The 27740-nt window shown below is 43.4% G+C and overlaps 1 protein-coding gene across 1 annotated transcript; it reads left to right on the forward strand.

Annotated features, from left to right (window-relative positions):
- The first annotated feature begins 4193 nt into the window (after positions 1 to 4193).
- Positions 4194 to 26860, forward strand: NDUFAF1 (NADH:ubiquinone oxidoreductase complex assembly factor 1). Its single transcript, XM_053743482.1, is given in 11 exon segments — positions 4194 to 4310; positions 11326 to 11658; positions 11660 to 11710; positions 11713 to 11737; positions 11740 to 11773; positions 11775 to 11846; positions 11848 to 11959; positions 11961 to 11987; positions 16722 to 16907; positions 24655 to 24729; positions 26681 to 26860. Coding segments are annotated over 10 exon segments (990 nt in total). The 5' UTR covers positions 4194 to 4310; positions 11326 to 11400; the 3' UTR covers positions 26831 to 26860.
- The last annotated feature ends 880 nt before the right edge of the window (positions 26861 to 27740 follow it).

The following is a 27740-nucleotide window of genomic DNA, read 5'->3' on the forward strand; positions in this document are numbered from 1 at the left end:
GAAGAGGGAGGAATTCTGAGCAGGGAAAATATAAACTCAATTAGAGGAAGAATAAATGTGGTTTAGTCAGATACCACCTGGGATGATGTTGGCTGGATCTCACAGGCCTGCAGTCCTTGCAGTTACCCAGCCTCCAAATGGAGGAAAGAGGCTGGAAACAGCAACAGAGACATCAATAGTTTATTGGATAGAAGAGCTGAAGCAAAGGTTCTGGAATGACAACCCCACTGAGGGTGGCAGACAACACATGGCAGTAATCTTTGTTACTTGGGAAGAAGAAGGAAACTACTCTTTATGAGGGGAGTCAACAAGTTCCCATTGTGGCTCAGCGAGTTAAGAACCTGACATAGTATCCATGAGGATGCGGGTTTTATCCCTGGCCCAGCTCATTGGGTTAAGGAACCAGCATTGCTGCAAGATGCAGCTCGGATCCCAATTGCTGTGGGCTGTGGTGTAGGATGGTGGCTGCAGTGCCAATTCATCTCCCAGATGGGAAACTTCCATATGCTGCAGGTGTGGCTCTCAAAAGAAGAAAAAAAAAGATATGGGTTGTTGATGTCAGGTGGGCTCATCAATTACCAGTATAGAGACTAATTAACCCTATACTTAAGAGGATTGGATAGTCATGTAGTGAAGCGGAACTGGTTATCAGGGATTTGTAGATTAAAAAAAAATGCACAATGTGAGAAATGCGAATCAGGTTTTGTTTGGGGAAAAATGAGGATTATAGCTCAGGAGGCAGCATTTCAGATGGCTCTGAGAAAACCCTCCAAGGAGGTGAGGGGTGAAGCTAGGATATATAGGAGTTTTGCAACAAAGGGCAAGGTAGGAACAAGAGGGTTACTGCTAATAAAAGGACACTAGATATCTCAAATTATGTAATTTAGTGCTTTTCTACGTGTGAGAAGGTGCAAGTGTCTGGGCTCACTGAAACCATTCCCTTGATACTCACCTCAGCTATCTGGGGCCAGTATCCTGTATTTTCACATCCTAAGTTCCCTTGGGGGTCAACAGTTCATTATAGGATGTGGGTGCAATTGCAGATGACTGTGACATCTTTGACATCTTTATTATACTGATATGGCAGATAATATTTTATTTCTCAAGATATACAGAGAGCAAGAGAATGGTTTGTTTGTTTGTTTGTTTTTTGCCAGGCCTGTGGCCACATGTAAATTTCCAGGCCAGGGATCAAATCCACACCACAGCAGTGACCCAAGCCACTGTAGTGACAATGCTGGATACTTAACCCTATGTGCCACAAGGAAACTCTGAGAACAGTAACTTTGAATGCCCTAGCTGTACAGATGAGAAACTGAGGATAAGTATGGTTAGTATAGATGGAGTAGATTATGGAAGTCTTAGAACTGATGCAGTGGCATATCTAGAAGTCAAAAGAATTTAGTAAATGTTGTCTGTCCCCCCCTCCCCCCCAAAAAAAGAATTCCCGTCATGGCGCAGCAGAAATTAATCCGACTAGGAACCATGAGGTTTCAGGTTTGATCCCTGGCCTCACTCAGTGGGTTAAGGATCTGGCGTTGCCCTGAGCTATGGTGTGGGTCACAGATGTGGCCCAGATCTGGTGTTGCTGTGGCTGTGGTGTAGGCCAGCAGCTGTAGCTCCGATTTGACCCCTAGCCTGGGAACCTCCATATGCCGCGAGTGCGGCCCTAAAAAGCAAAAAAAAAAAAAGTTGTGTCCAGAGTAGGGCAATCAGCAGATTGAATGTAAATTGCATAGGGCAGTAATTATTGAGGTTTCATGGGATTTGGAAAGGTATGAAATCAAAGGCAGCAACATAACAAAACAAAGAGGACTTAAAGTGAGTGAGAGAAAGTGTTTTTTTTTTTTTTCCTTTTTAGGACTGAACCCACGGCGTATTTTTTTTTGTTTGTTTTTTGTTTTTTGGGGTTTTTTTTTGTCTTTTTGCCTTTTCTAGGGCTGCTCTCGGGGCATATGGAGGTTCCCAGGCTAGGGGTCCAATCTGAACTGTAGCTGCTGGCCTATGCCATAGCCACATGTGATCAGAGCCAAGTCTGTGATCTACACCACAGCTCAGGGCAAAGCTGGATCCCCAATCCAACGAGCAAGGCCAGGGATTTAACCGGAGTCCTCGTGGATACTAATTGGGTTCGTTAACTGCTGAGCCTTCCATGGGAACTGCAAGGGGAGGTTTCAAAAAGAGAAGCCAAGGATGGCCAGGAACTTTGAGTTTAGAAGGATGTGGCCACTTACAGAAAAAGTGGAAATTGAGTTCCTGTTGTGGCTCAGCAGTAACGAACCCAGCTAGTATCCATGAGGACTTGGTTTTGATCCCTGGCCTTACTCAGTGGTTTAAGGATCCAGTGTTGCTGTGAGCTGTTGTGTAGTTCGAAGACGCAGCTTGGATCCTGTGTTACTGTGGCATAGGCCAGCAGCTATAGCTCCTATTCAACTCCTAGCCTGCGAACCTCCAAATGCCGCGAATGCGGCCCTGAAAAGCAAAAAAAAAAAAAAAAAAAGAAAAAAAAGAAGAAAGAAAGAAATGAATAAGTGGCCACTAAGCACCAGCTTTGGAGGAAGAATGAAAGCTTGCATCTATCTTGATCCTTATCTGCGGCCCTATTTTCCACTCCCAAACTGTAAAACCACCTCCTAGTCTCTGCGAACGGAGGACACAGTTTTTAAGGCATTAGTCTGCTGTGGCTTCCTTTGCAGTGCCAAAGCAATAAAGCTATTTTTTTTAAAATCTATTTTGCATGCCCCCTTCCCCCCCAAAAAAAGAAAAAAAAATGGGAGGCGTTCCTTGGTGTCCTAGAAGGATTCACTATTATCACTGCTAATAGTTGCTTGGGTTCAATCTTGGCCCTGGAATTTCTGCATGGGGGTGTGCGGCGGGGCAGCCAGGCCAAAAAAAGAAAAGAAAAGAAAAGAAAAGAAAAGAAAATGTATGTTGGTGTTTAGAGGAACATATGTTGGTTTGCGTGTAACTCATGTCTGTAACTAGAAAAGAGGAAGGCACAGGCTGGGCTTAGGAGACAAACCCACAATTTAAGGTTGTGGGAGTACAGAGTAAAGTAGGCAGCTAGAAAAAGCTCAAGGACAAGTTCCCCTAGTGGTTTTGATCCCTGGCCTTACTCAGTGGTTTAAGGATGAAATGAATCCGATTAGGAACCATGAGGTTGTGGGTTCGATTCCTGGCCTCGCTCAGTGGGTTAAGGATCCCGCTTTGCCGTGGCTTGGATCTGGCGTTGCTGTGCCTCGGGCATAGGCTGGCAGGAACAGCTCAATTAGACCCCTAGCCTGGGAACCTCCATATGCCGTGGGTGACAAAAAGACCAAAAAAAAAAAAAAAAAAAGTTCAAGGAGGTTGCAGAGCCAGGCAAGTGTAGTAGAATCCGGAGAAGTCAAAGAAAAATTTGAAGACAGAAAAGGTGTAGAGTGGAAAAGAGTGACAGAGGAAACTTGGAAAAGGCAATTGTATTTGATGAGGACTTGGAAGGTACTTTGGAGAACGGTGTTAACAGCCAATGGTTACAATTCATTCGAATTCATGCTGAGGGCTTAATTCCTGCCAGCGTTATGCTAGGTGCTGGGGACAGGAAGAAGAGTACTTTCTGGACCCAAGAAGCTCACAGCATGGCGGAGGAAGTGAGAAGTGAATGAATAATTAAGATACAAGTGTTGAAAGTGCTTAAACAGAGGGGCGCGCAAGATACAATCGAAACCCTGGGGAGTGGGCGACCCCACGGGGCAGGATTGGGGAAGGGCAGGTAGGAGAGTTTGGTGTTCAAGTTTCAGGTGGGTCTCCCAAGATTCTTTGGGGGTTAATTCCAGGAGAAGTAGCTCTCTGTGGCCGTGGACTGCTCTTGGGCTGCTGCAAGGAATGGAGCACGAGTGGACCCTGGCTCCTTGGGGGCCAAGGTTATTAGCAATATCTGGGTCCTACTTGAAAGATACAGGATGAAGTTTGCAGCATGAAGGCGGAATGCAGGAAGGAGAGGCGAAAATTTTCTCTAAATTCTCCCCACTTTCTGACACAGGGCAGAAAAGATCAGGAAGGGCAGGAGGAGCGGGTCCTTTGGGAAGCTAGTCGACCATAACCCTCATTTCGCTAAGCTTCGGGATCTTTATTACTCTTCCCCCGACCTGCGTACCTGACCGGAACTCTAGTGTCATAAGGCCCAGTTTCCCTGCGGACTGGAAAAGCAGATGGACCTACACAGGAAAAGTGGAGTAGCCGGCGGGGAAAAGCCAGGAGCACAGCACTCTGGGGTGTCGCGAGGGAGGGCTGCAGCGTCGGGACTTGCGAGGGCGACACAGCCCCAGCAGGTGAGAAATGAAGGGGCCGTGACAATGTCCAGACCGCTCCCGGTCTTGGATCAGGAGCTAAACGCCGGGGCTCTTGGGGATAGGTTTGCCACTTAGTAGTTGTATACTTCGGGTGATTTAATCTTAGAGCCTCCATTTCTTCATCTTTGCAATTGGAATAGTAGCCCCTCTTTTGGTTGTTGTGAGGAGTTAATTAAAGTACACCTAGAATAGTTTCTGACACGTGGTAAGCGCAGGACATACAGTCTTCAGTGAGATTGCTTGCTTTTAGCTTCATGGTTTATGCTGCCATGAAAACTCACCAGCTTCAGCCCAGGATCATCCAGTTAGTGATTTTGACTATGTTTATTGGTAAAAATATGAAACAAAATATTCATAACTAACGTTATATTATTAGAGAAGTAATAACACTACTGAGGGGTTGGAAAATAGGGTGAATAATGGTACTCATAATCCCATCACCCTGCACACGGCTGTAAGCCTTTTTTAACCCCCAAATCTTTTTTGTTTGTACATTTACATTTTTATACTTATAACGTTACCATATATGCTTTTTTTTTTTTTTCTTCCCCTTTTTCTTTTTAGGGCTGCACCCGCAGCGAATGGAAGTTCCCAGACTAGGGGTGGAACCCGAGCTACAGCTGCTGGCCTATGCAACAGCCATAGCAACACTATAGATACTAGCCGAGTCTGTGACCTACACCACAGCTCACCAATGCTGGATCCTTAACCCACTGAGTGAGGCCAGGGATGGAACCTGAATCCTCATGTATCCTAGTAGGGTTTGTTAACTTCTGAGCCACCGACGGGAACTCCAGTATACATGCATTTTTAATTCCTCATATTTGTCACTCAGTAGTGTAGCCTAAGCATGGTGTTCATGAGAATCTTTTTTTTTTTGGTGTTTTTTTCTGCACCTGAAGCATGTAGCAGTTCCTGGGCTAGGAATGGAACCAAGCCACAGCAGACTGCAGTGACAACGGCCAGATCCTTAAGCTGCTGTGACATGGAGGAATTCTGAGAATCATTTTTTGATTGTACAAATTCCATTTTATCACTTATTTCCCAAATTTTATGTGTGGAGAGAGAAAAATCATTTGAACAAGTCAGTAAGGGAAATTTAAGTATTACCTATGATTCCAAGACCTGAGGTCAACTCTTGTTATTTTTCCTGGTTCCCTGCAATTTTTGGTCCATTTGAAAACATACTGTTCACACATTTTCATTTGTTTATTTATTTTCGGGTCGCGGGTGCAGCATATGAAAGTTCCCAGGCTGGGGTAGAATCTGAGTTGCAGTTGCTGGCCTACACTACGCCCATAGCAATGCCAGATTCAAGCTGCGTCTGCAGCTTACACCACAGCTCTCAGCAACGCCGGATCCTTTCCCCACTAAACAAGGCCAGGCATTGAACCCGAGTCTTCATGGGTACTAGTTGGGTACCACTGAGCCACGATGAGAACACCCACATTTTCCTTTTATTTTAGCAAACATTGAGCATCAGTTATGTTCAAGCCATAGTCAGTAAGCCTAAGGTCAGGTTAGTTAGGTAGACAGGTGAAAGCAAGATCCTAACAGTATGTAAGGGCTGTGAGATGTATGCACAGTTTCTCATGAGAATATTGAGGAAGATCAATGTCAGTGTCCTCCAGTTAGAGGCCACTAGGAACATGCCTATAGTTGAACAAGTTGGGTTTACTATTCCTGTAGTTGTTACTGACCAAACTTGGGTCTGTTTGCCCCAGTGTAGTAAAGCCAATCTACTGACACTGGGTCGTGGTGAAGCCAAGTGCAGCATTTATTGCAGGCACCAAGAGTCCAGCACAGCCAGTGCTTAAAAGTTCAGAACTCCTAGAAGGCTTTCAGGGGAAGGTTTTAACCCCTGGAAGGCTTTCAGGGTGTGTGATCAGCTGTGGACATTCTTCTGATTGGTTGGTAGCGAGGTAATCTGGAGTCAACATCATTAACCTGTCGCCAACCTATCTGGGGTCTGCCTGCTTGTAGGCAGATAACTTCTACATGGTAGGGGTTTCAGTATCTGCAAAAACAGCTCAGAGGGCATGGCTCATAATATTATCTATAACCCTTGAAGAGGAATTAAAGGTCCTTGGCTTTGTGTTTTTTTTTTTTGTTTGTTTGTTTGTTTTTGTTTTTTGCTTCTTTAGGACTGCGCCTGAAGCATATGGAAGTTCCCTGGCTAGGGGTCAAATTGGAACTACAGCTGCCAGCCTATGCACTGGCCACAGCAACGTGGGATCCAAGCCATGTCTGTGACTTTGTTTAATGGCTAAATTATTATTATTTTGTCTTGCTCAACTCCCTTTTTTCTTGCATTTTCTTACTTCCCTGATTAAATTTACTCTTTGGAATTCAGGGAAGGCCCAGGAAGGTACAGTTTTTCTACAGACAAGAGGCAGCTGGAGTTCCCATCCTGGCTCAGTGGTTAACAAATCCAACTAGGAACCATGAGGTTGCGGGTTCAATCCCTGGCCTCACATAGTGAGTTAAGGATCTGGCGTTGCCATGAGCTGTGGTGTAGGTTGCAGACATGGCTCGGATCCTGCGTTGCTGTGGCTCTGGCGTAGGCTGGTGGCAACAGCTCCAATTAGACCCCTAGCCTGGGAACCTCCATATGCCGTGGGTGCGGCCCTAGAAAAGATTTAAAAAAAAAAAAAAAAAAGAGGCAGATGGAGGACATGAGGGGCGGGGATAGGAGTGGGGGGGGTCTGTCCCAGGAAGGCCTCATAGGTCCTGTGAGAGAGTACACACACCGTGGGAAACCATGGGTCATCTCAATCAGAGGGTGTTAGAAGGGATTTATTATTTTCTTTCTTTCTTTTTTTTGGCTGCACCCACCATGTGGAAGTTCCCAGGCCACAGATTAAACCCAAGCTGTAGTTTGACCTGCACCTCAGCTCTGGCAATGCTAGATTCTTTTTTGGGCTGCACCTGCAGCATATGGAAGTTCCCAGGCTAGGGATTGAATTGGAGCTATAGTTGGCGGCCTGCACCACAGCCACAGCAACTCTGGATCTTTCACCCACTCAGGCCAGGGGTCAAAACCCACATCCTCAAGGATACCAGTTCTTAACCCACTGCACCACTGAACTTCCAGAAAGGATTTATTGTTGGATTTGGGTTTGTTTTAGGTGATTTTGGGGAAAATAGTCAGAGGGTAGAGGTAATTCTGTGATTAGGAGAGAGTCTTTTTTTTTTTTTTTTTTTTTTTTTGCTTGTTAGGGCCACACCTGTGGCACATGGAGGTTCCTAGGCTAGGGGTCCAATTGGAGCTATAGCTGCTGGCCTACACCACAGCCACGGCAATGCCAGATCTGAGCCACCTCTGCGACCCACACCACAGCTCATGTCAATGCCGTATCCTTAACCCACTGATTGAGGGCAGGGATCGAACCCACAACCTCATGGTTCCTAGTCGGATTCGTTTCTCCTGTGCCACGACGGGAACTCCAGGAGAGCGTCTTATCTACCTAGAGGGAGCCCAAATTATGACATTCACTCATATTCGCCAGGATAGTAGAATATTTGGTCACTTTTGTGATTTTTGAGTATTGTTTGTGTGTGTGAGTGTGTTGCTTGTTCAGACACGATTATAGTTAACCTTAACTAAAGAGCTGAGGGTATTGCCCATGGAAATGAGGAGAAGTTAGGCCAGGAGTTGGGCACTTTTTGGAGGGCCTTGTATACCATTTTAGAAGTTTGAATTTCTGGAGGGAATTGGTGAATACAGGGAATGACATCATATTTAGAAAAATCCCTTTGTTGCCAGTCAAAGGATTGATTGGGAGAAGAGAAGGAGATCAGAGTCAGAGAGATAAGTTAGGACTTTGCAAATCCTAAAGGGTGTTCTCTGGGCCAAAAACAAAGGCATCACCTAGGAGCTTGTTAGAAACATAGAATCTCAGGAATTCCCATCTTGGCTCAGCAGAAATGAATCTGACTAGCATCCATGAGGACACAGGTTCAATCCCTGTCCTTGATCAGTGGATTAAGGATCCGGTGTTGCCATGAGCTGTGGTGTATGTCGCAGATGCTGCTAGGATCCTGTGATACTGTGGCTGTGATGTAGGCTGGCAGCTACAGCTCCAATTTGACCCCTAGCCTGGGAACCTGTATGTGCCACAGGTTAGAAGCCTCTTGCGTGCCTGGCAACCATCCTGGGAGCTGGAAGTACCGCAATGAAGATAATCTCTCCCTTCAAAACACTTCCATTCTGGTGGGGAAGACTGACAAATGAACTGTCAGTAAACTGAAGAAGGGAAAGTGTCAGCTCAGGATGCAGGGAGAACACATCATAAAGGTGCGGGTCTTGGTGGAATTGAGTAATCAAGGAAGGGTTCTTGGAGGAGGGGTAATGGATGTCTTAAGCTGAATCCCAAATGATAAATTAGGGAGCAAATTGGTAGGAGGGCTTTTCTGGCCTGGGACCAGTATTTCTGCCAAGGCATGAAGTCCAGAGAGAGAACACTGGGTGGTGCTTGCTGGATCATGGGTATTCTCTGTGATTAGAGCAGAGTTGGGTGGTACTGGAGGGGGAGTTGGAGAGATGAGCAGAGGCCAGATCTGGAGGGGGGGGGGTCTGTGAACCTTGTGGGGAAAGCTGAGTTTTATTCTGAAGACCAAGAGAGCCTCAAAAGAGCTTTAATCAGAGAAGATAAATAATCAGTCTTGTGTTTTAGGCCCTCTAGATGCTGATGGTGAGAGAAGGTGGAGGTTAGGGGTTGCATTCCTGGAGTGCAGTGACTTTGGAGAGAGCAGGTGGTGAGCCACCTGATGTGGGGGGCGAGGGAGGCAGGGCAGTCAGGAAAGATGACCAACCCTCTGTTGTAGATAGAGTGGTCTGGGTGCTATTTTGATGCAGACTATAAGCAGCTAAGGCAGGTGAGCTGGATTGTTGGATTTGGGGCATTTTTGAGGCTTTTTTTTGGGTAAAGGTTTCAGCATTCCATTTAGTTCTCACTTAGCACTGTGTTCAGACTAGTAGGTGGGTGGCTTTATTTATTTATTTATTTTTCCCTCTCCTGGTCTCTGGAGAGAGAAAGATGAAATTAGCATTGCGTATTTCATTTCATTTTAGGGTAGCTGAAATAGATGGGAGAGGGGACTGTTTAACTTTCCCGGTTCTGCAGCACTTCTTGCCAACAATCATTAGATGTTGCTGCAGAGCAAAGTTGTTTATTTGCACTGAGCTATAGAAGAAATATTGCCAATATTTTACATACAGGAGAGACAGTGGTATCTAATGGGAGAATTTAAGGCCAGGATTCTAATGCTAGCTCCCATACTGATTAGCATTGTGAGCTTAGGCATGTTACTTCACCTGTTGGTGTCTATTTCCTTGTGAAAGGAAATATCTCTCTGACTTGTCTTATAGGGAATCTTATGTGGACTAAATGGGATAATATATGTCAGGGTGATTTGAAAACATTAAGAATGGTATTTACATGTAATGGTATTATTGCTGTTATTGTTTAGATTAGTTCAAAAAGTGACTGATATTCAAAGTCTTGTTACTCAAAGTGGGGGCCTTAGACTAGGAACTTCTTAGACATGAAGAATCTTGGGGGTCTTGTCAGACTTACTGGATCAGAGAACCCTCTTATAGCCATCATTCCATCTGACCTTCAGAAGAATCCCTTAAGGTAGGTAGGGGAGGAGTTATCTCGGCCTTTCCTTCAAGAAAGTGGAGGCCTCAGAGTTCCCGTCATGGCTCAGTGGTTAACAATCCAACTAGGAACCATGAGGTTTCGGGTTCAATCCTTGGCCTCAATCAGTGGGTTAAGGATCCAGCACTGCCATGAGCTGTGATATCGGTCCGAAGGACACGGCTCAGATCCTGCATGGCTGTGGCTGTGGCATAGGTTGGCAGCTTGTAACTCTGATTAGACCCCTAGCCTGGGAACCTCCAGGTGCAGCCCTAAAAAGAAAAAGCAAAGCAAAACAAAACAAAACAAAAAACAAACAGTGGAGGCCTCAAAAGATCAACTGCTTTACCAAAGGGTAAATAGCCCTGTTAGTGTTCACAATACAGCCTATATTTGGGCAGAGCCAGGTGTCCTGACTCCACATACAATGCAGGCTGTAGGGGTTTCCCATTGTGGCTCAGTGGTAACGAGTCCAGCTAGTATTCATGAAGATGTGGGTTCGATCCCTGACCTTGCTCAGTGGGTTAAGGATCCTGTGTTTTGCTATGAGCTGCTGGGTAGATCACAGATGCAGCTCAGATCTTGAGTTGCTGTGGCTGTGGTATAGGCCAGCAGCTGCAGCTCTGATTCCACTCCTAGCCTGGGAACTTCCATATGCCATGGTGTGGCCCCAAATAGCAAAACAACAACAACAACAAACAGTGCAGGCTTGTAGTCGTCTCTCTTTTTTTTCTAGGTGAAGCGCTTATAAAACGCTCTCAGGTTAGCCTAGATCCTGGAGTGAATTAGTTGAATATTATTTATTTTAGGAACCAATTATTTCTTTAAAAATCAAGCCTAAGGAGTTCCTGTTATAGTTCAGTGGGTTAAGAACCTGACTAGTATCCATGAGGATGATGATTCAATTCCTGGTCTCACTCAGAATTAAAATCTGCATTGCTGCAAGTTGCGGTGTAGGTCACAGATGAGGCTCAGATCTGGTGTGACCTGTGGCTCCGATTTGACCCCTAGCCCGGGAACTTCCATATGTTGGGAGTATAGCCCGAAAAGAAAAAAAAAAAAAAGCGTTAAAAAATTTGCTTTAAAATTGACACAATCATTTGAAGCACATACTTGAATTATTTTGATAATTAAATTCCATAAAGGGGCTTATGTTTGTTCGTCATGGCTTTTTTTTCATAAGGCAGTGTATATACAGTGTAGACATTGTTTTGCTCACAGTAGGCCCTGGGTAAATGCTTATAGAATTAGAAAATAAGTCCATGAATTTCACAATGTATATCCGTGTTGATTTGAAATTATGATGCATTCATTACTACACTGGTAACTCCTCAATGTCTTTTTACTTATAGGTGGAACTGGGCTATTTGCTGAAGCTTCTTTCCCTGTTAGCCCAAGGAGAAATTTAATTTTAGCTTTTCCTTACCATGGCTTTGGTTCACAAATTGTTGAATGGCACTTATATTCGTAGAAAATGCCTGAAGCCAAGTGTTGCCTCATTGTCCAAGTGTGGTCCATTTTTGAGTACTCGCTTTGCAGACTATTGCTCCAGTAGCCTTCAGAAACCTTCAGTGCCTGCTTCTGGCAAAGCTTCTCAGAGGAAGACCGAAGGAAATGTGGAAGGGCATCACCAAAGAGATGTTGCTTTGGATATAACTTCTCTGGGGACAAGCCTGAAGTTCAGTTTTTGATAAAGCAATTAAAGAAGAAATAAAGGACCATTATAAGGCGTTTGATAGAATGATATAGTGAATCATTGGATAGGGCTGAAGGTCGCCCTCTGCATGAGGTCTTGCGGAACAAGCAAGGTTGTCTGGCAGTTCCGTGGCAAAGAAGATTTGGATAAGTGGATAGTGACTTCTGATAAGACAATTGTGGCAGAAGGAAGCTTTCCTAAAGAGGGCAAGAAATAACCAAAGTGCACTCCTGTATGGAACCCTGAGCTCTGAGGCACCTCAGGATGGGGAGAGTGGCCGAAGTGGGTACTTGTGCGATGATATCCAAGGTTCTCAGGGTACGTAAGACCCAGGAGCTGCAGTTTTCTAGTGAGTTGGGCAAACTTCATTGTAGCATGAACTATAGCTGACAGGTTTTATTCTGTAAATGAAAACAGCTGGTGTCTCATCTTGTGTATGGGGTAAATAACTACTGGGCACAAGTGTAAAGCTTTGTGAGCATAAGGGGAAAGTTCTGGTAGAGAGGTGGCTTGTTTTGGGGCATCACTTTGGGCCAGGGTGAGACATTCTTAGGTTTGAAGAGCCCTGAGACGTTTAGATATTTAAATGAGAAGCTGGAGTTGCCATTGTGGCGTAGCGAAGACGAGTCTGACTAGAAACATGAGGTTGCAGGTTGGATCTTTGACCTTGCTCAGTGGGTTAAAAAAGGATCTGGTGTTGCTGTGAGCTGTGGTGTAGGTCGCAGACTCTGCTCAGATCCTGCATTGCTGTGGCTGTTGTGTAGGCCAGCAGCTGTAGCTCTGATTCAACCCCTAGCCTGGGAACCTCCATATGCTGTGGGTGTGGCCCTAAAAAGCAAAAAAAAAAAAAAAAAAAAAAAAAAGAATCTGAGGAGATTTGTATCTCCTCTAACCTGGGACCACAGACCGTATAATGGGTTGGGGTTCCATAGAGTGGAAGTAGGGTCAGGCTGTGGATTATTTTTTTAGGTAAACTTTTACATTTTAGAATATTTTTGTTTTACAGGAAAAAATGGCAAAGATAGTACAGAGAGTTCCTGTATGACCCTCACTCAGCTTCTCCATTTGTTACCATCTTACATCACTATAGTACCTTTGTCACAATGAGAAGCCAACATTGGTGCATTAAAGTTTAACAATGCCAGATTCTGTTTGGATTTTCACTGGTTTTTCCATAATATCTTTTTTCCTATTTCAGCTCTCCCCATCTAAGACACCACATTACATCTATTGTCATGTCTTCTTCTGTGACGGATTTCTTAGTCTTTCCTTATTTTTTCATGAGGATTCGAGAAATACTACTGGTCAGGCAATTTGTAGAATGATCCTCAATTTGGGATTTTCTTATTTTTTTTTTTTTACTCTGAGTTAGCCTGGAGTTCTGGGCTTTTAGGAAGAATACCACAGAATGAAGTACCGATCTCATCATATCAGTTACATACTAGCAGTACCCTGACCACCTGGTCACGGTAGTGTTTGCCAAGTTACTCCATTGTTAAGTTACCTTTTTTTTCCCTTTCTTTCCACACTCTGTTCTTTGGAAACAAATCAATAAGTGTACCCTATATTAAGATATGGGTTAGATATGGGTTAGGGTGGGGGATTAAGTTCAGTCTCCCTGGAAGGAGTAGTGTTTACATAAATTATTTGAGATTCTTCAGAAATGAAGGCTTGTTTCTTCTCCCAAATTTATTTATTCATTCAGTCATTTAGTATGGACCCACACTTGGGTTATAATCCAAAACTGTGTTAGTTATTTTATGTTCAAATTGTTGCACTTTTGGCCACTGAAAACTCTTTCAGGTTGGCCTCCCTTTGACATGCCACCATCTTTTTGTTTTTTTTTTGAGCACTTTTTTAGCAACAACAAGATGCTGTTAGCTCATCTTGTATTTTCTCTGTTCCAACCCTAGGAATTAGCCATTCCTTTTTTTTTTTTTTTTTTTAAGGCAATCCTGTGGTATATGGAAGTTCCCAGGCTATGGGTCAAATCAGAGCTATAGCTTGCTGACCTAAGCCACATCCACAGCAACACAGATCTGAGCTGTGTTTGGTGACCTACATGGCAGCTTGTGGGCAACACCAGATCTTAACTGAGTGGGGCCAGGGGATCAAACTACATCCTCATTGGTTTCTAGTTCAATTTAGTTTCCACTGAGCCACAAAGGAAACTCCCTAGAATTAGCCATTTCTTGAAGGAGCCCTGGTTCTTTTTTTTTCTTTTTTTTTTTTTTTTTTGAGAATGGTGTTGGAAACCAAGATCTGGGCCCTGAGTATGCTTGTTACTAGTGGATTGTCACTATTTCTAGGACCTCTCAATGTATACAGTTAGGAAATATATATTGCATACCAACTCATGAACAACAGACATCTGTAATTATTTCTATACCTTGTATTAAGGTGTTTTTTTTTTTTTGCCTTTTTCTAGGGCCACTCCCGCAGCATATGGAAGTTCCCAGACTAGGGGTCGAATTGGAGCTACAGCTGCTGGCCTGCGCCACAGCAACGCAGGATCTGAGTGTGTCTGTGACCTACACCACAGCTCACGGCAACCCTGGATCCTTAACTCACTGAACAAGGCAGGGATTCGAACCCGCAACCTCATGGTTCCTAGTCAGATTCGTTAACCACTGAGCCACAACGGGAACTCCTATATCTGTATTAAGGTTAAATATGAGTTCATAACTGATGCTCTGACTCTAATCCTATACCACATGGTCTATCCTAGCCTTCTCCCTCTTGTTTTGATAGCTTACTTTTTGTAACGGTGCGAAATGTGTCTGCCACCATTTATGTACACTTTATTTATTTATTTTGGTCAGGTTTTTATTTTTATTTATTTTTTTAGGGCTGCACTTACCACATACGGAAGGTTCCCAGGCTAGGGGTCAAATTGGAGCTGTAGGCTGCCACCCTACACCACAGCAACGCCAGGTCTGAGGTGCTTTTGTGATCTACAGCACAGCTCACGGCAACACCAGATCCTTAACCACTGAGCGAGGACAGGGATCGAACCTGTGTCCCATGGATGCTAGTCAGATTCATTTCTGCTGAGCCAAGATGGGAATTCCTGAGATTCTATGGATCCAGGGGTTGAACTTGAGTCCTCTTGGATACTAGTCGAGTTTGTTACCACTGAGCCACAATGGAAACTCCCTGCCTACACTTATTTATTAATTCAACCCCAAAGTACATGTAAAGCAGTTTCAGAATTTCTAATCCATAAGCCTGTGAGAAACAACTTTACTGGCCTCGAGTACAGTGTTTATGTATAGTTTCTTTTGTGTTTAGCCTTTTGGTTTCCAGTCAGAACACCCATTTTCCAAAGTTACTTAGATTAGCTCTTTTGTTTGCCACCAGCCTGTTGCTTTTGGCAAATTTGCTGATCAGGTATCATTTCATGGCTGCTCTGGATAGGCTCCTGTGCCTGGCCATGGCCACAGCCCCTGGGTGATTGTTTAGTTATGGTTAAGAAGAAAAACAAATGGTAGGAATAGTGTTAAGCTCCCTCTCTCCAGATAATGATGAAAAGGAAAGGTATGTGCTCTTTCAGAAAGAGACAGCAAGCTATGCATATAAGATTTTTTTTTCAGGCCTTGAAAATCCACAGATGGCTTCAGTCAGTTCACAATGGAAAATAATTCTGTGATGTACTGTGGAGTAGTGAAAATAGCTGATAACATTTCTTAAGTGTACCCTGCCAGTCCTTGTGCTAATTACCTAATATACATTATCCCTTTCATTCCTCACATCAATCCTGTAAGTTATAACCATCCTAGTTGTACCAGTGAGGAAACAGGCTTGGGGAGATTTAGTGGCTTGTCCAAAATTATATGGCTAGTAAGTAATAGTTCATATCAGAGCACTAGTATTCTTAAAATCATATTACCTCTGAGGTTGCTATAAACACCTTTGGAAATAAATGCTGCATTCTGCTTCAGAGAGAGACAGTTTAGGTAGTTGTTAAGAACATAGATTTTTTTTAAGCCTTTGGAATAGATAAGCAATGGGATCCTGCTATATAGCACCGGGAACTATGTCTGATCACTTGTGATGGAGCATGATAATGTGAGAAGAAAGAATGTATACCTGCAGTGGTGACTGGGTCACCTTACAGTGAAGCAGAAAATTGACAGAACACTGTAAATCAGCTATAATGGAAAAAACAAAAATCATTACTAAATAAATTTAAAAAATGAAATAATTAGAAAATACAAGAGCATAGGTTTTGGAGTTAAACAGCACTGGACCTACCACTTGTTAGTTGAGTGCTCAATTTCTTCGGTATATAAAATGGAGTACAATAGTACCTATTCTCATGGGGGTGTTGTGAGGATTAAATTACGTATGCAAAGTGCTTAATGTATGTTTTCAATGGATGGTAGCTGTTATTAAAAAAACAACCAGTTTTAAAACTTTATGGGAAAGTCTTGGAGTTTCCGTTGTGGCTCAGTGGTAATGAACTCGACTAGTATCCATGAGGACTTAGGATTCCGTCCTCGCTCAGTGGGTTAAGGATCTGGCTTTGCCATGAGCTGTGGTGTAGGTCGCAGACATGGCTCAGATTTGGCATTGCTGTGGCTGTGGTGTAGGCTGGCCAGCTACAGCTCCGAGTTGGCCCTTAGCCATATGCTGTGGGTATGCCCCCCCCCCAAAAAAAAACCTTTATGGGAAGTTTTTAAAACATATTTTTCCTGATTTATAGGACGGCAGTTGTCAGAAAATGGCCCACTGAGAAGCTGTGTTGCTCCATAGGCCCAGGGAAAGGAAAGCATATACCGTAATTCATTTCTGTTCAGTAACACAAGTCAGTGCCTACTGCACATAAACACTGTCCTGGGCCAATCACGTCTTGAACGTTACCTTAGAAACTTAACTAGGTCAGTATTCTGTACTGAAAGAGGCATCAGCAGATTTATCTGGCTCCCCTATGGTGGTAGAAAACAGGAAAGGCAGAAAAATGGCTTGTGGATTCTTTCGATGCTGTAAGAGGTGATTTTTTTTGCTAATAGTGGAAAGTGAGGTGAAATTAACTTTCCTTTTGTACCCTAGGGACCTTTTGAGATAAAGAAGTCTTATGATTGGTCCCAGTTCAACACTCTGTATCTCCGTGTTCGTGGAGATGGCCGGCCTTGGATGGTGAATATCAGGGAGGACACGGATATAATTCAGAGGAAGGATCACATGTACAGTTACTTCATGTCACCCGTGGGGGGCCCTACTGGCAGGAGGGTCAAGGTAACATAGCAGAATCTTTACTGTGTATGAAATGAGGCCTTTTGAGGTCATGGTTACATAGTTTTTTTTTTGGTCTTTTTGCGTTTTCTTGAGCCACTCCTATGGCATAGGGAGGTTCCCAGGCTAGGGGTCTAGTTGGAGCTGTAGCCCCTGGCCTACACCACAGCCACAGCAATGCCATATCCCAGCCGAGTCTGGGGCCTACACCACAGCTCACAGCAATGCTGGATCCTTAACCCACTGAGCAAGGCCAGGGACCGAACCCACAACTTCATGGTTCCTATTTGGATTCGTTAACCACTGCACCACGACAGGAACTCCCATAATTTTGGTTTTTTTTTTTTTTCATTCTTTGTTTTTTTTTAAATTCCTCTTTGGAAGTTATGAGAAGGGAAAAAAGGAAGAGGACTTAAGGGCACAATTTACATAATTGACTTTGTCTTTCATTAATATGTTACCTTATTAACCAGTAAATATTTTTTAAGAGAATTTCTCCTACTCTTTTTTTTTTTTGTCTTTTTGCCTTTTCTTGAGCTGCTCCCACAGCACATGGAGGTTCCCAGGCTACGGTCTAATCGGAGCTGTAGCCACTGGCCTATGCCAGAGCCACAGCAATGCGGGATTCAAGCCGCATCTATGACCCATGCCACAGCTCCGGGCAATGCTGGATCCTTACCTCACTGAGCAAGGCCAGGGATCAAACCCGCAACCTCATGGTTCCTAGTAGGATTCATTTCCTCTGTGCACAATGGGAAGTCCATTGTGTCCTTTTTTTAGATTCCACATGTAATTGATAGAAAACTATAGGCCAATATCTTTGCTGAATATAGGCACAAAATTTCTCAACAAAGTATTAGCAAATTGAGTTCCTGTCGTGGTGCAGCAAAACGAATCCATCTAGGAGCCATGAAATTGTGGGTTTGATCCCTGACCTTGCTCAGTGGGTTGAGGATCTGGCTTTGCTGTGAGCTGTGGTGTAGGTCACAGACATGGCTTGGATCCTGTGTGGCTGTGGCATAGGCTGGCAGCTGTAGCTCTGATTCAACTCCTAGACTGGGAACCTGCATATGCTGACGATGCCCTAAAAAGCAAAAAAAAAAAAAAAAAAACCTGCTTTTGCTGCATCCCGTTGATTTTATATAGTTGTGATTTCATTATCATTTGTCTAATGGCATTTTAAAATTTATTTTGCTTTCATTATTGACCCATTGGTTTTTTAGTAGCATGTTTTTAGTCTCCATGTAATTATTATTTTTCTCATTTCTTTTTCTGTGGTTGATTTCCAGTTTCATGCTTGTGCTCAGAAAAGATGCTTGAGATAATTTCTATACTCTTAAATGTGCCAAGGCTTGTTTTGTGCCCTAGTGTCTGGTCAGCCTTGGAGAATGTTTCATGTGCACTTGAAAAGAATATGTATCCCTGGTTTTTTTGATGTAATGTCCTGAAAATATCAATTAAGTGTAACTCTTTTTTCTTGGCCGTGCCTGAGGCACGTGGAAGTTCCTGGACCAGAGATTGAACTTGAGCCAACAGCAGGGACAATGCCGAGTCCTTCACTGCTAGGCCACCAGGGAACACCCTTAATTCCTCAGTTTTATGTTTTAGGATCTCTTTGACTTATTGATTTTCTGTCTAGAAGATCTGTCCATTGATATGAGTCATGTGTAAAGTCTCCTATTATTGTATTCCTGTCACTTTCTCCCTTTGTGACTGTTAGTATTTGTTTTATGTATTTGGGTACTCCTATATTAGGTGCATATATGTTGATGAGTATAAAATCCTTTTCTTATTTTTATTGTTATATAGTGTTCTCCATTTATCTTTCTTTATGGCTTTGTTTTAAAGTCTATTTTGTCTGATATGAGTATTGCGACCCCCCACTTTCTTGTAATTTACGTGAAATATCTTTTTACATCTCCTCGCTTTCAATCTGTGTGTCCTTTTCCCTAAAGTGGGTCTCTTGTAGGTGGCATATATTTTTGGCTGTTGGCTTTTGTTTTATTTTTTCAATCCAGTCTGATACTCTGTATCTTTTGTTTGGAGCATTTAGTCCATTGATATTTAAGGTAACTATTGAGATACATATTTATTGCCATTTTAAACTTTGTTTTCCAGTTGAATTTGTTATTCTTCTTTGTTCTTTTGTGGTTTGATGATTTCATTTTACTTTATGCTTGTATTTTCTTTTTGGTTTTAGTAAATCTATATTATGTTTTTGATTTGTGGTTACCCTGTTTTCGAGTATGTTTACCCCTTCCTATATCTACTTGTCTTTGACTGGCTATCATATAGGATCAAACACATTCTAGAGAAAAAATTTTCATTTTCTCACTCTCTTTCCTCATATTTTATTTTGATGTCCTCTTTTACATCTTCATGTTTATCCTTTTGCTGTTCATTGTGGTTATCATTTTCACAAAAAAATATTTTGAGTTTTTTTCCTTATTCTGTGTACTGGCTTATTTTTATTTATTTATTTATTTATTTATTTATTTATTTATTTATTTATTGCCATGCCTGAAGCATGCAGAAGTACTTGGGCCAGGGATTGAACTTGCACCACAGCAGTGACCTGAGCTACACCAGTGACAATGCTTGCTCCTTAACTGCTAGGCCACCTGGGAACTCCTCTACTGGCTTATTTTTTTATTATTTTTAAATTTTTTTGTCTTTTCTTGGGCCGCACCCATGGCATATGGAGGTTCCCAGGCTAGGGGTCTAATTGGAGCTGTAGACGCCAGCCTACATCAGAGCCACAGCAATGCCAGATCCAAGCTGTGTCTGCAACGTACACCACAGCTCACGGCAACGCCGGATCCTTAACCCACTGAGCGAGGCCAGGGATCAACCCGAAACCTCATAGTTCCTAGTCAGATTCGTTAACCGCTGAGCCACGATGGGAACTCCCTATTTTTAAATTTTTGTCCTTTTAGGGCCACACCCGAGGCATATGGAAGTTCACAGGCTAGGGGTCAATTGGAGCTGTAGCCACTGGCCTACACTAGAGCAAATGGGATCTGAGCCATGTCTGTGGCCTACACTGCAGCTCATGGCAACGCTGGATCCTTAACCCACTGAGCAAGGCCATTGATTGAACCTGATACGAGCTGGGTTCATTACTGCTGAGCCTCTATGGGAACTCCCTATACTGGCTTTTTAAAGTGATTTACTTTCCAATTATGATTTTGTCTTTATTTTCTATTTAGAGAAGACCTTTCAATACTTCTTTTAGGATAGATTTAATATTGCTGTTTTCTTCTAGTTTTTGTCTCACAAATTTCTTTTTTCCTTTTTTTCTCTTAAGGCCACCCCTGTGGCATATGGAAGTTCCCAGGCTAGGAGTTGAATCAGAGTTGTAGCTGTAGGCCTACTCCCCAACAATGCCAGATCTGAGTCACATCTATGACCTTGTGGTGACTTGGGATCCTTAACCCATTGACAGAAGCCAAGAATCAAACCTGCATCCTCATGGGAGACTATGCTAGGTTTGTAACCCACCAAGCCACAATGGGAACTCCCTTATTTCTCCCTCTATTCTAAATGTTAATTTTCCTGGGTAGAGTATTCTAGGTTGCTATTTTTCCCTTTTAGGATTTTGAATAAATCTCGCCACTTCCTTCTGCCTGCAGTCTTCCTGTAGAGAAGTCAGCTGATTGCCTATGGGGTTCCCTTGTAATCAACCTTTGGGAATCCTGTCTTTTTTTTTGCCACACCAGCAGCATGTGGAAGTTCTGGGGTCAGGGATCGAACCTGTGACACTGTAGTGATCTGAGCCACAACACTGACTACATTGGATCCCTGCTAATCCACCAGAGAACCCCTAGAATCTTCTCTTTAACTTTTGCCATTTTTAATATAATATGTTTTGGTGCAGTTCTGTTTGGCTTCATCTTGTTTGGGACCCTTCATGCTTCCTGTATATGGATTTGTTTCCTTTAGTTTTCAGCCATAATTTTTTCCCATCTATTTCCTTTCTTTTTACTTTTTTTTTTTTTTTTTTAAAAGGGCTACATGTGCAGCATATGGAAGTTCCCAGGCTGGGGGTCCATCTGGAACTGCAGCTGCAGGCCTATGCCACAGCCATGGCAACACCAGATCTGAGCCGCATCTAAGACCTGTGTTTGCAGAATGCCGGATCCTTAACCCACTGAGTGAGGTCAGGGATTGAATCCATATCCTCATGTTGCATTCTTAACCCACTGAGCTACAACGGGAACTCTTTTTTTTTTTTTTTTTTTTTGCTGCACCCATGATATGTGAAGTTCTTGGGCCAGAGATTGAACCCCTGTCACAGCAGTGACCTGAGCCACTGCAATAAAAATGATGGATCCTTATCCACTAGGCCACCAGGGAATTCTATCTTGCAATACAATACATTTTCTTTCTTTCTTTCTTTTTTTTTTTTTGCTTTTTAGGGCCGCACTCACAGCATATGGAGGCTTCCCAGGTCAGGGGTTGAATCAGAGCTATAGCTGCCAGCCTACACCACAGCCACAGTAATATGGGGTCTGAGCCACATCTGCAACCTATACCACAGTTCATGGCAATGCTGGATCCTTAACCCACTGAGTGAGGCCAGGGATTAAACCTACATCCTCATGGATACTAGTTGGATTCGTTTCCCCTGCTCCACAATGGGAACTCCTTGCAATACATTTTCTTTTTTTTTTTGTCTTTTTGCTATTTCTTTGGGCCACTCCCGCGGCATATGGAGGTTCCCAGGTTAGGGGTCAAATCGGAGCTGTAGCCACTGGCCTACGCCAGAGCCATAGCAACGTGGGATCCAAGCCGAGTCTGCAACCTACACCACAGCTCACGGCAACGCTGGATTGTTAACCCACTGAGCAAGGGCAGAGACCGAACCTGCAACCTCATGGTTCCTAGTCGGATTTGTTAACCACTGCGCCACGACGGGAGCTCCGAAATACATTTTCAATCCACTTTTCCCTTTCTGCGATTCCTATTATGTGTAGATTGTCATACTTTTTATTATACCGTAAGTCTTTTATATTGCTTTCTTTTTCTTATTTGGCTTTTTTCCTACTGTTCTGATTGGATGATTTCCATTATTCTATCTTCTAGGTCACTCTTTTGTTCTCCATTATTCATCCTGCTCTTTGTTGCCTTTTGCTCAGCAGCCTGGCAAATGTGTTTTCTAATTTTTCTTGGCTCCTCCTCATAGTTTCTAGTTCCTTTTTTATCTCTCTTTTTTTTTTTTGAAATTGGTGTCTCTTAGACTGAAGAGGTCTGTTTTCACTGTTCTTTCAGGGGAATTCCCTTGGTCTTTTAACTGGGAGTGGTTCTTCTCCTTTTTCATTTTACTTATATTTCTATCCTTGAGTTTAGAAAAAACATTTGTCTACTATGCTTTGGAGGGATATTTACATGTGGAAGTGTCCATCTGTAGTGGGCTTAATATTTTTGGTGTGAGGCTTGTTTTTAGTATGGATGTCTGTTCCCTCTGTTCTCAGTGTGTGCTGGACGTTATCCCCTTCATAGGGGGTAGGCAGACATGGTGACTGATGCTTACTCCTTGGTTGTCATCAGTGGAAGCTTGTGCCCACACCCAGAGCCTGAGACGTCAGTGGAGGAGGCCTGTGACCACTTCTAAAGCCCACAGTCAGTGGCTTGTGACCACTTCTGGTACCTGTGCCTGCTGTGGGAGCTCATGTAGGCAGTGTCCTGTTGCCTGAGAGCATGTGCAGGGAAAAGGCTGCAATGGTGGGACCGCCCTTCCTCTCACACACTCTCCCACACCGTGGGTGCCTGGCTTCCAGGGTAGGCCTGGGCTTCTTCCTTGTACACTCTCAGTTGTGGTCATGCCAGACTTCAGGCCCTTCAGGTTGTTTCTGTGCAGCCCATGCCAGTCCTCTCCCTGTGTCTGATCTGCAATGCCCAAGCTTCAGCAGCTAGCCCCCGCCTGCACCAGAGACACATTTCAGACTGGGGAGCCATGGGGTGGTGCAACTGACTGTGCAGTTCTCTCTCAGTTCTGGCTGCCTGGGTAGGTTGCTCTGCTCTCCTCCCAGGCGCTGAAGCTCCTCCTCTGTCCCAGCTGATCTCCCTGCTGGTGAGAGCCTTTAACAGCTCCCTCCCAGGGGTGTGGGTCCTGACTGATTCCTTTCATTTTCTTCTTTTGTCCTGCCTGGTTAAGTGGAGATTTTCTTGCTTTTTCAGAAGTTTGAAGTTTTCTGCCAGCGTTCAATAGATATCCTGTGAGAATCATTCCATGTGTCGATGTATTTTTGAAGTATTTGTGGGAGGAGGTTAGCTTCTTCATGTCCTACTTACTCTGCCATCTTGATTGCTCCACCTAAATAGGCTTTGAATTGAGTTTGTATTTATGTCAACAAGTGTTTTTGGTGATAATAATCTGAATAGTACTTTTTTTTTTTTTTTTTGGTCTTTTTGCCTTTTCTAGGGCTGCTCCTGCGGCATATGGAGGTTCCCAGGCTACGGGTCTAATCAGAGCTGTAGATGCTGGCCTACACCATAGCCACAGCAACATGGGATCTGAGCCGCATCTGCAACGTACACCACAGCTCACGGCAACGCCGGATCCTTAACCCACTGAGCAAGGCCAGGGATCAAACGTGCAACCTCATGGTTCCTAGTCGGATTCGTTTCTGCTGCACCATGACGAGAACTCCAGTTTGGTCTTTTTAGAGCTGCACCCGTGGCATATGGAGGTTCCCAGGCTAGGGGTCAAATTGGAGCTGTAGCTGTTGGCCTACACTACAGCCATAGCAATGAGGGATCCAAGCCGAGTCTGTGACCTACACCACAGCTCACTGCAGTGCTGGATCCTTAACCTACTGAGCAAGGCCAGGGATCAAATCTGTGTCCTCATGGATGCTAGTCAGATTTGTTTCAGCTCAGCCACAAGAACTCTCTGTATTTTTAAAATTTAGATCCTGGAGACCTTTTATATGATTACGTGGAATTATTCCACATTCTTTGTTATTTTGTTTGTATATGGAAGTTCCCAGGCCAGGGGTCAAATCAGAGCTATCGCTGGCGGCCCAAGCCACAGCCACAGCAACATTAGATCCAAGCTGAGTCTGCTACCTACACCACAGCTCACAGCAACACCGGATCCTTAACCCACTGAGAGAGGCCAGGGATCAAACCTGCATCCTCATGGATCCTAGTCAGGTTATTTAACTGCCAAGGCACATGGAAACTCTGCCAGCTGCTTTCTAAAAGAGTTGTACTAGGGAGTTCCTGTTGTGGCTCAGAGGAAACAAATCTGACTAGCTGTGGTATAGATCCCAGACATGGCTTGGATCCCACCTTGATGTGGCATAGGCCGGCAGCTGTAGCTCTGATTCTATCCCTAGACTGGGAACTTCCGTATGCTCCAAGTGTGGCTGAAAAAGCAAAATGAAAATAAGAGTTGTACTAATTTGCACTCCTATTAACATTTTTCTATTGAGTTGTTTAATCTTAGTTATTTGTAAAATTTTGTGTATGGGATACTAGTTTTTGCCATCAGAAAGTTTTAATTGTACTGTTTTTTCCTTTGTGACTTCTGGCTTGGAAAGTTTTTCAGGTATTCTCTTCTAGTATTTATATTATTTCATTGAAAAATTTGTATCTGTGTTCTAAATGATTAGCCACTTGTTATAACTTAACATATTAGATAATTTTAGAATAAAATATAAACTATCACTTTTATCATTGCAACTTTATGCAGATGCCTCAGTTGCTTACATTTTAGCTATGAAATAAGTGTTTCTGCTTTCAGATTCCTTTCTCCAAATTTTTCTTCTCCAATCAAGGAAGAATCCGGGATGCTCAGTACCAGCTTCTGCTTGATAAGGTAACATTTTCCTATATTTTCATTCCGAACTGTATTATCTTTAGTGGAACAGAACTCCTGTGAGGATGATTTCAGTCCCTTTTTTTTTCTTTTTTGCTTTTTAGGGCTGCACTCACAGCATGTGGACATTCCCAGGCTAGGGGTTGAATTGGTGCTACAGCTGCCGGCCTACAACACAGGATCCAAGCCACATCTTCGACTTACACCACAACTCATGGTAACATCAGATCCTTAACCCACTGAACGAAGCCAGGGATCGAACTTGAAACCCCATGGTTCCTAGTTGGATTCATTTCTGCTGCGCCACAATGGGAACTCTGAGTTCAGTTCATTTTTGAAGGCTGGCATGTGAAAGATGAAAATTCCTATTTGAGGAGTTCCCTTCATGGTTCAGTGGTTAATGAACCCTGCTAGTGTCCATGAGGAGTCGGGTTCGATCTCTGGTCTTGCTCAGTGGGTCGGGGATCTGGTAATGCTGTGAGCTGTGGTGTAGGTCACAGATGTGGCTCAGATCTGGTGTGGTTGTTGCTGTGGTGTAGGCCCACAGCTGTAGCTCCAATTCGACCCCTAGCCTGGGAACCTCCCTATGCTGTGGATATGGCCCTAAAAAGGGGAAAAAAAAAAAAAAAAAGATAGATGGGAGTTCCCTGGGTGGCTCAGTGAGTTAAGGATCCAGCATTGTCACTGCAGTGGTTTGAGTCACTGCTCAAATTCCTTTTTAAGTATAGCCTTGTCATACCTAGACAGATGCTCAGACCTATCCTGTAAGGCAACCCCAAATCTTGGAGGAATTTCAGTATTGTCATCTTTTTAGCATGCTTACATTTCATTTTAGCTTTAAAATAAGAACAGTTTTAGAGTTCAGGAGAGAGTCAAGGAGCCTCCATTAGGTATCCGTGTTGTAGTTACTAGTCTTGATGGGCACTTTTTAAAAAAAAATATATTTATTGTTTTATTACCACTTCAGAATCTTTTGGCCAAGCTAGATTGACAGGTTTTATTTATTTTTTTGTCTTTTTAGGGCCACACTTGTGGCATATAGAGGTTCCCAGGCTAGGGGTCTAATCGGAGCTACAGCTGCCAGCCTGTGCCACAGCCACAGCAGCACAGGATCTGAGTCACGTCTGTGACCTACACCACAGCCCACGGCAATGTTGGATCTTTAGCCCACTGAGCAGAGCCAGGGATCGAACCTGCAACCTCATGGTTCCTAGTCAGATCTGTTTCTGCTATGCCACAATGGGAATTCCTCGTTTTTTTTTTTTCTTTTTTTTTTTCTGGCCTCCCTGGCATATGGAGTTTCTAGGCTGGGGATCAGATCCAAGCCACCTATGGCTGTGCCAATGCTGGGTTCTTTAAACCACTGTGCTGGACTGGGGATTGAACCTGTGTTCTGGCGCTGCAGAGACATGGTCTAACCTATTTTGCCGCAGTGGGAACCACCCCCCCCCTTTTTTCCCCATTTTATTATTTTTAAAAAAGTTTGAGGAGTTCCCATTGTGGCACAGTGGAAAGGAATCTGACTAGTATCCATCAGGATGTGGGTTTAATCCCAGGCCTCACTCAGTGGCTGGGGGATCTTGGGTTGCCGTGAGCTGTGGTATAGGTTTCATATGCCACAGGTGCAGCCCTAAAAAAAAAATATAGAAAAAGTTTTTGGGTTAAGGATCAAACCCAAGGCACAGCAGTGACTGAGCCAGGGCAGTGACAGTGATGGATCCTTAACCAGCTAGGCCACCAGGGAACTCCTGGCATTACTTTACAGAGAAAAGTAGAAAGAAAAGCAGCCTTATACTTCCTTTTATAATCTGCTACAGCACATGAGAACTATGGTATACTTGCTTAGGGTTGACAGTATAGACTCAGCTATAGTAATTACCTCATGGGATTTTGAAACTCTAGGAACAATATCAGAGTAAGATTTTGATCAATTTCTTTATTTGAAATTTAGATCTCTTCTGTCGGATTCACCTTGGCTGATAAAGTGGATGGTCCATTCTTCCTGGAAATAGATTTTATTGGAGTATTTACTGATCCAGCCCACACAGAAGAATTTGCCTATGAAAATTCTCCAGAGCTTAATCCAAGACTTTTTAAATAAATCTGTGGCATTTCTATATTACTAAACTAAGGTTGGTAGAATCCATAGTGACACAAAAAGTATTTCTTTAATGACATCCAAACAGTGGCTGATAACGTAGTTCCTAAAGACTAATGCTGTTGCTAAGAGGAACCGGGATCTAACCTATACCTTAACTTAAAAAAATCCAAGTACTGAGGCAGAGGTACTATGTAAATAACTGGCTTTGGTTAGAATGATTCCTGTTAGGAATAGTTTTTTACCTTAGTAGGTGCTTTTCCAAAGCAGGGCGGTCTCTGAGATGACTGAGGATGGCCGCCTACCATTCTATTCCTCATAGCTTTCTTTTCTTTTTTAATTAGGAGAGGCGGCTGCCAAAGAATACTTAGATGCTATAAAAGCCATGGGGAGGAGATACCTGTTTTAGTCGGCTTGGGCTACTATAACAAATTGTTGTAGACTAGGTGGCTTAAACAAAACTGCATTTCTCAGTTTTGGAGGCTGGGAAGTCCAAGATCAAGGTACCTGCATACCTGGTATCTGCTGAGTGTCTGCTTCTTGGCTTGTAGACAGTTGCCTTCTCACTGTTTCCTCACTTGGAGAGAACAAGTTCAGGTCTCTTTCTCTTCATGTAATACCACTAATCCTATCATGAGGGCTCCACCGTCATGACCTAATTACATCCCAGAGGCCCCATACCTCCAAGTACCAAGTCACTCTGGGAATTAGGATTTCAGCATGTGAATTCTGGGGGAACACAAGCATGCAGTCCCTAACACCTACTAAGCTGGTCCTCTAGAGATGCATGAACTTTACCAGTTCTTACTTTATAGACTTATGTCCCCAAACCTTCCCCATTTTCAGCTTTAGAGACTGCATTCCCAAAAATAAGACTCTGATTAACAGTTTATTGATCAATTCTTATCATCTT

The sequence above is a fragment of the Phacochoerus africanus genome, chromosome 2, assembly GCF_016906955.1.
Source record: "Phacochoerus africanus isolate WHEZ1 chromosome 2, ROS_Pafr_v1, whole genome shotgun sequence".
Classification (NCBI taxonomy): Eukaryota; Metazoa; Chordata; class Mammalia; order Artiodactyla; family Suidae; genus Phacochoerus; species Phacochoerus africanus.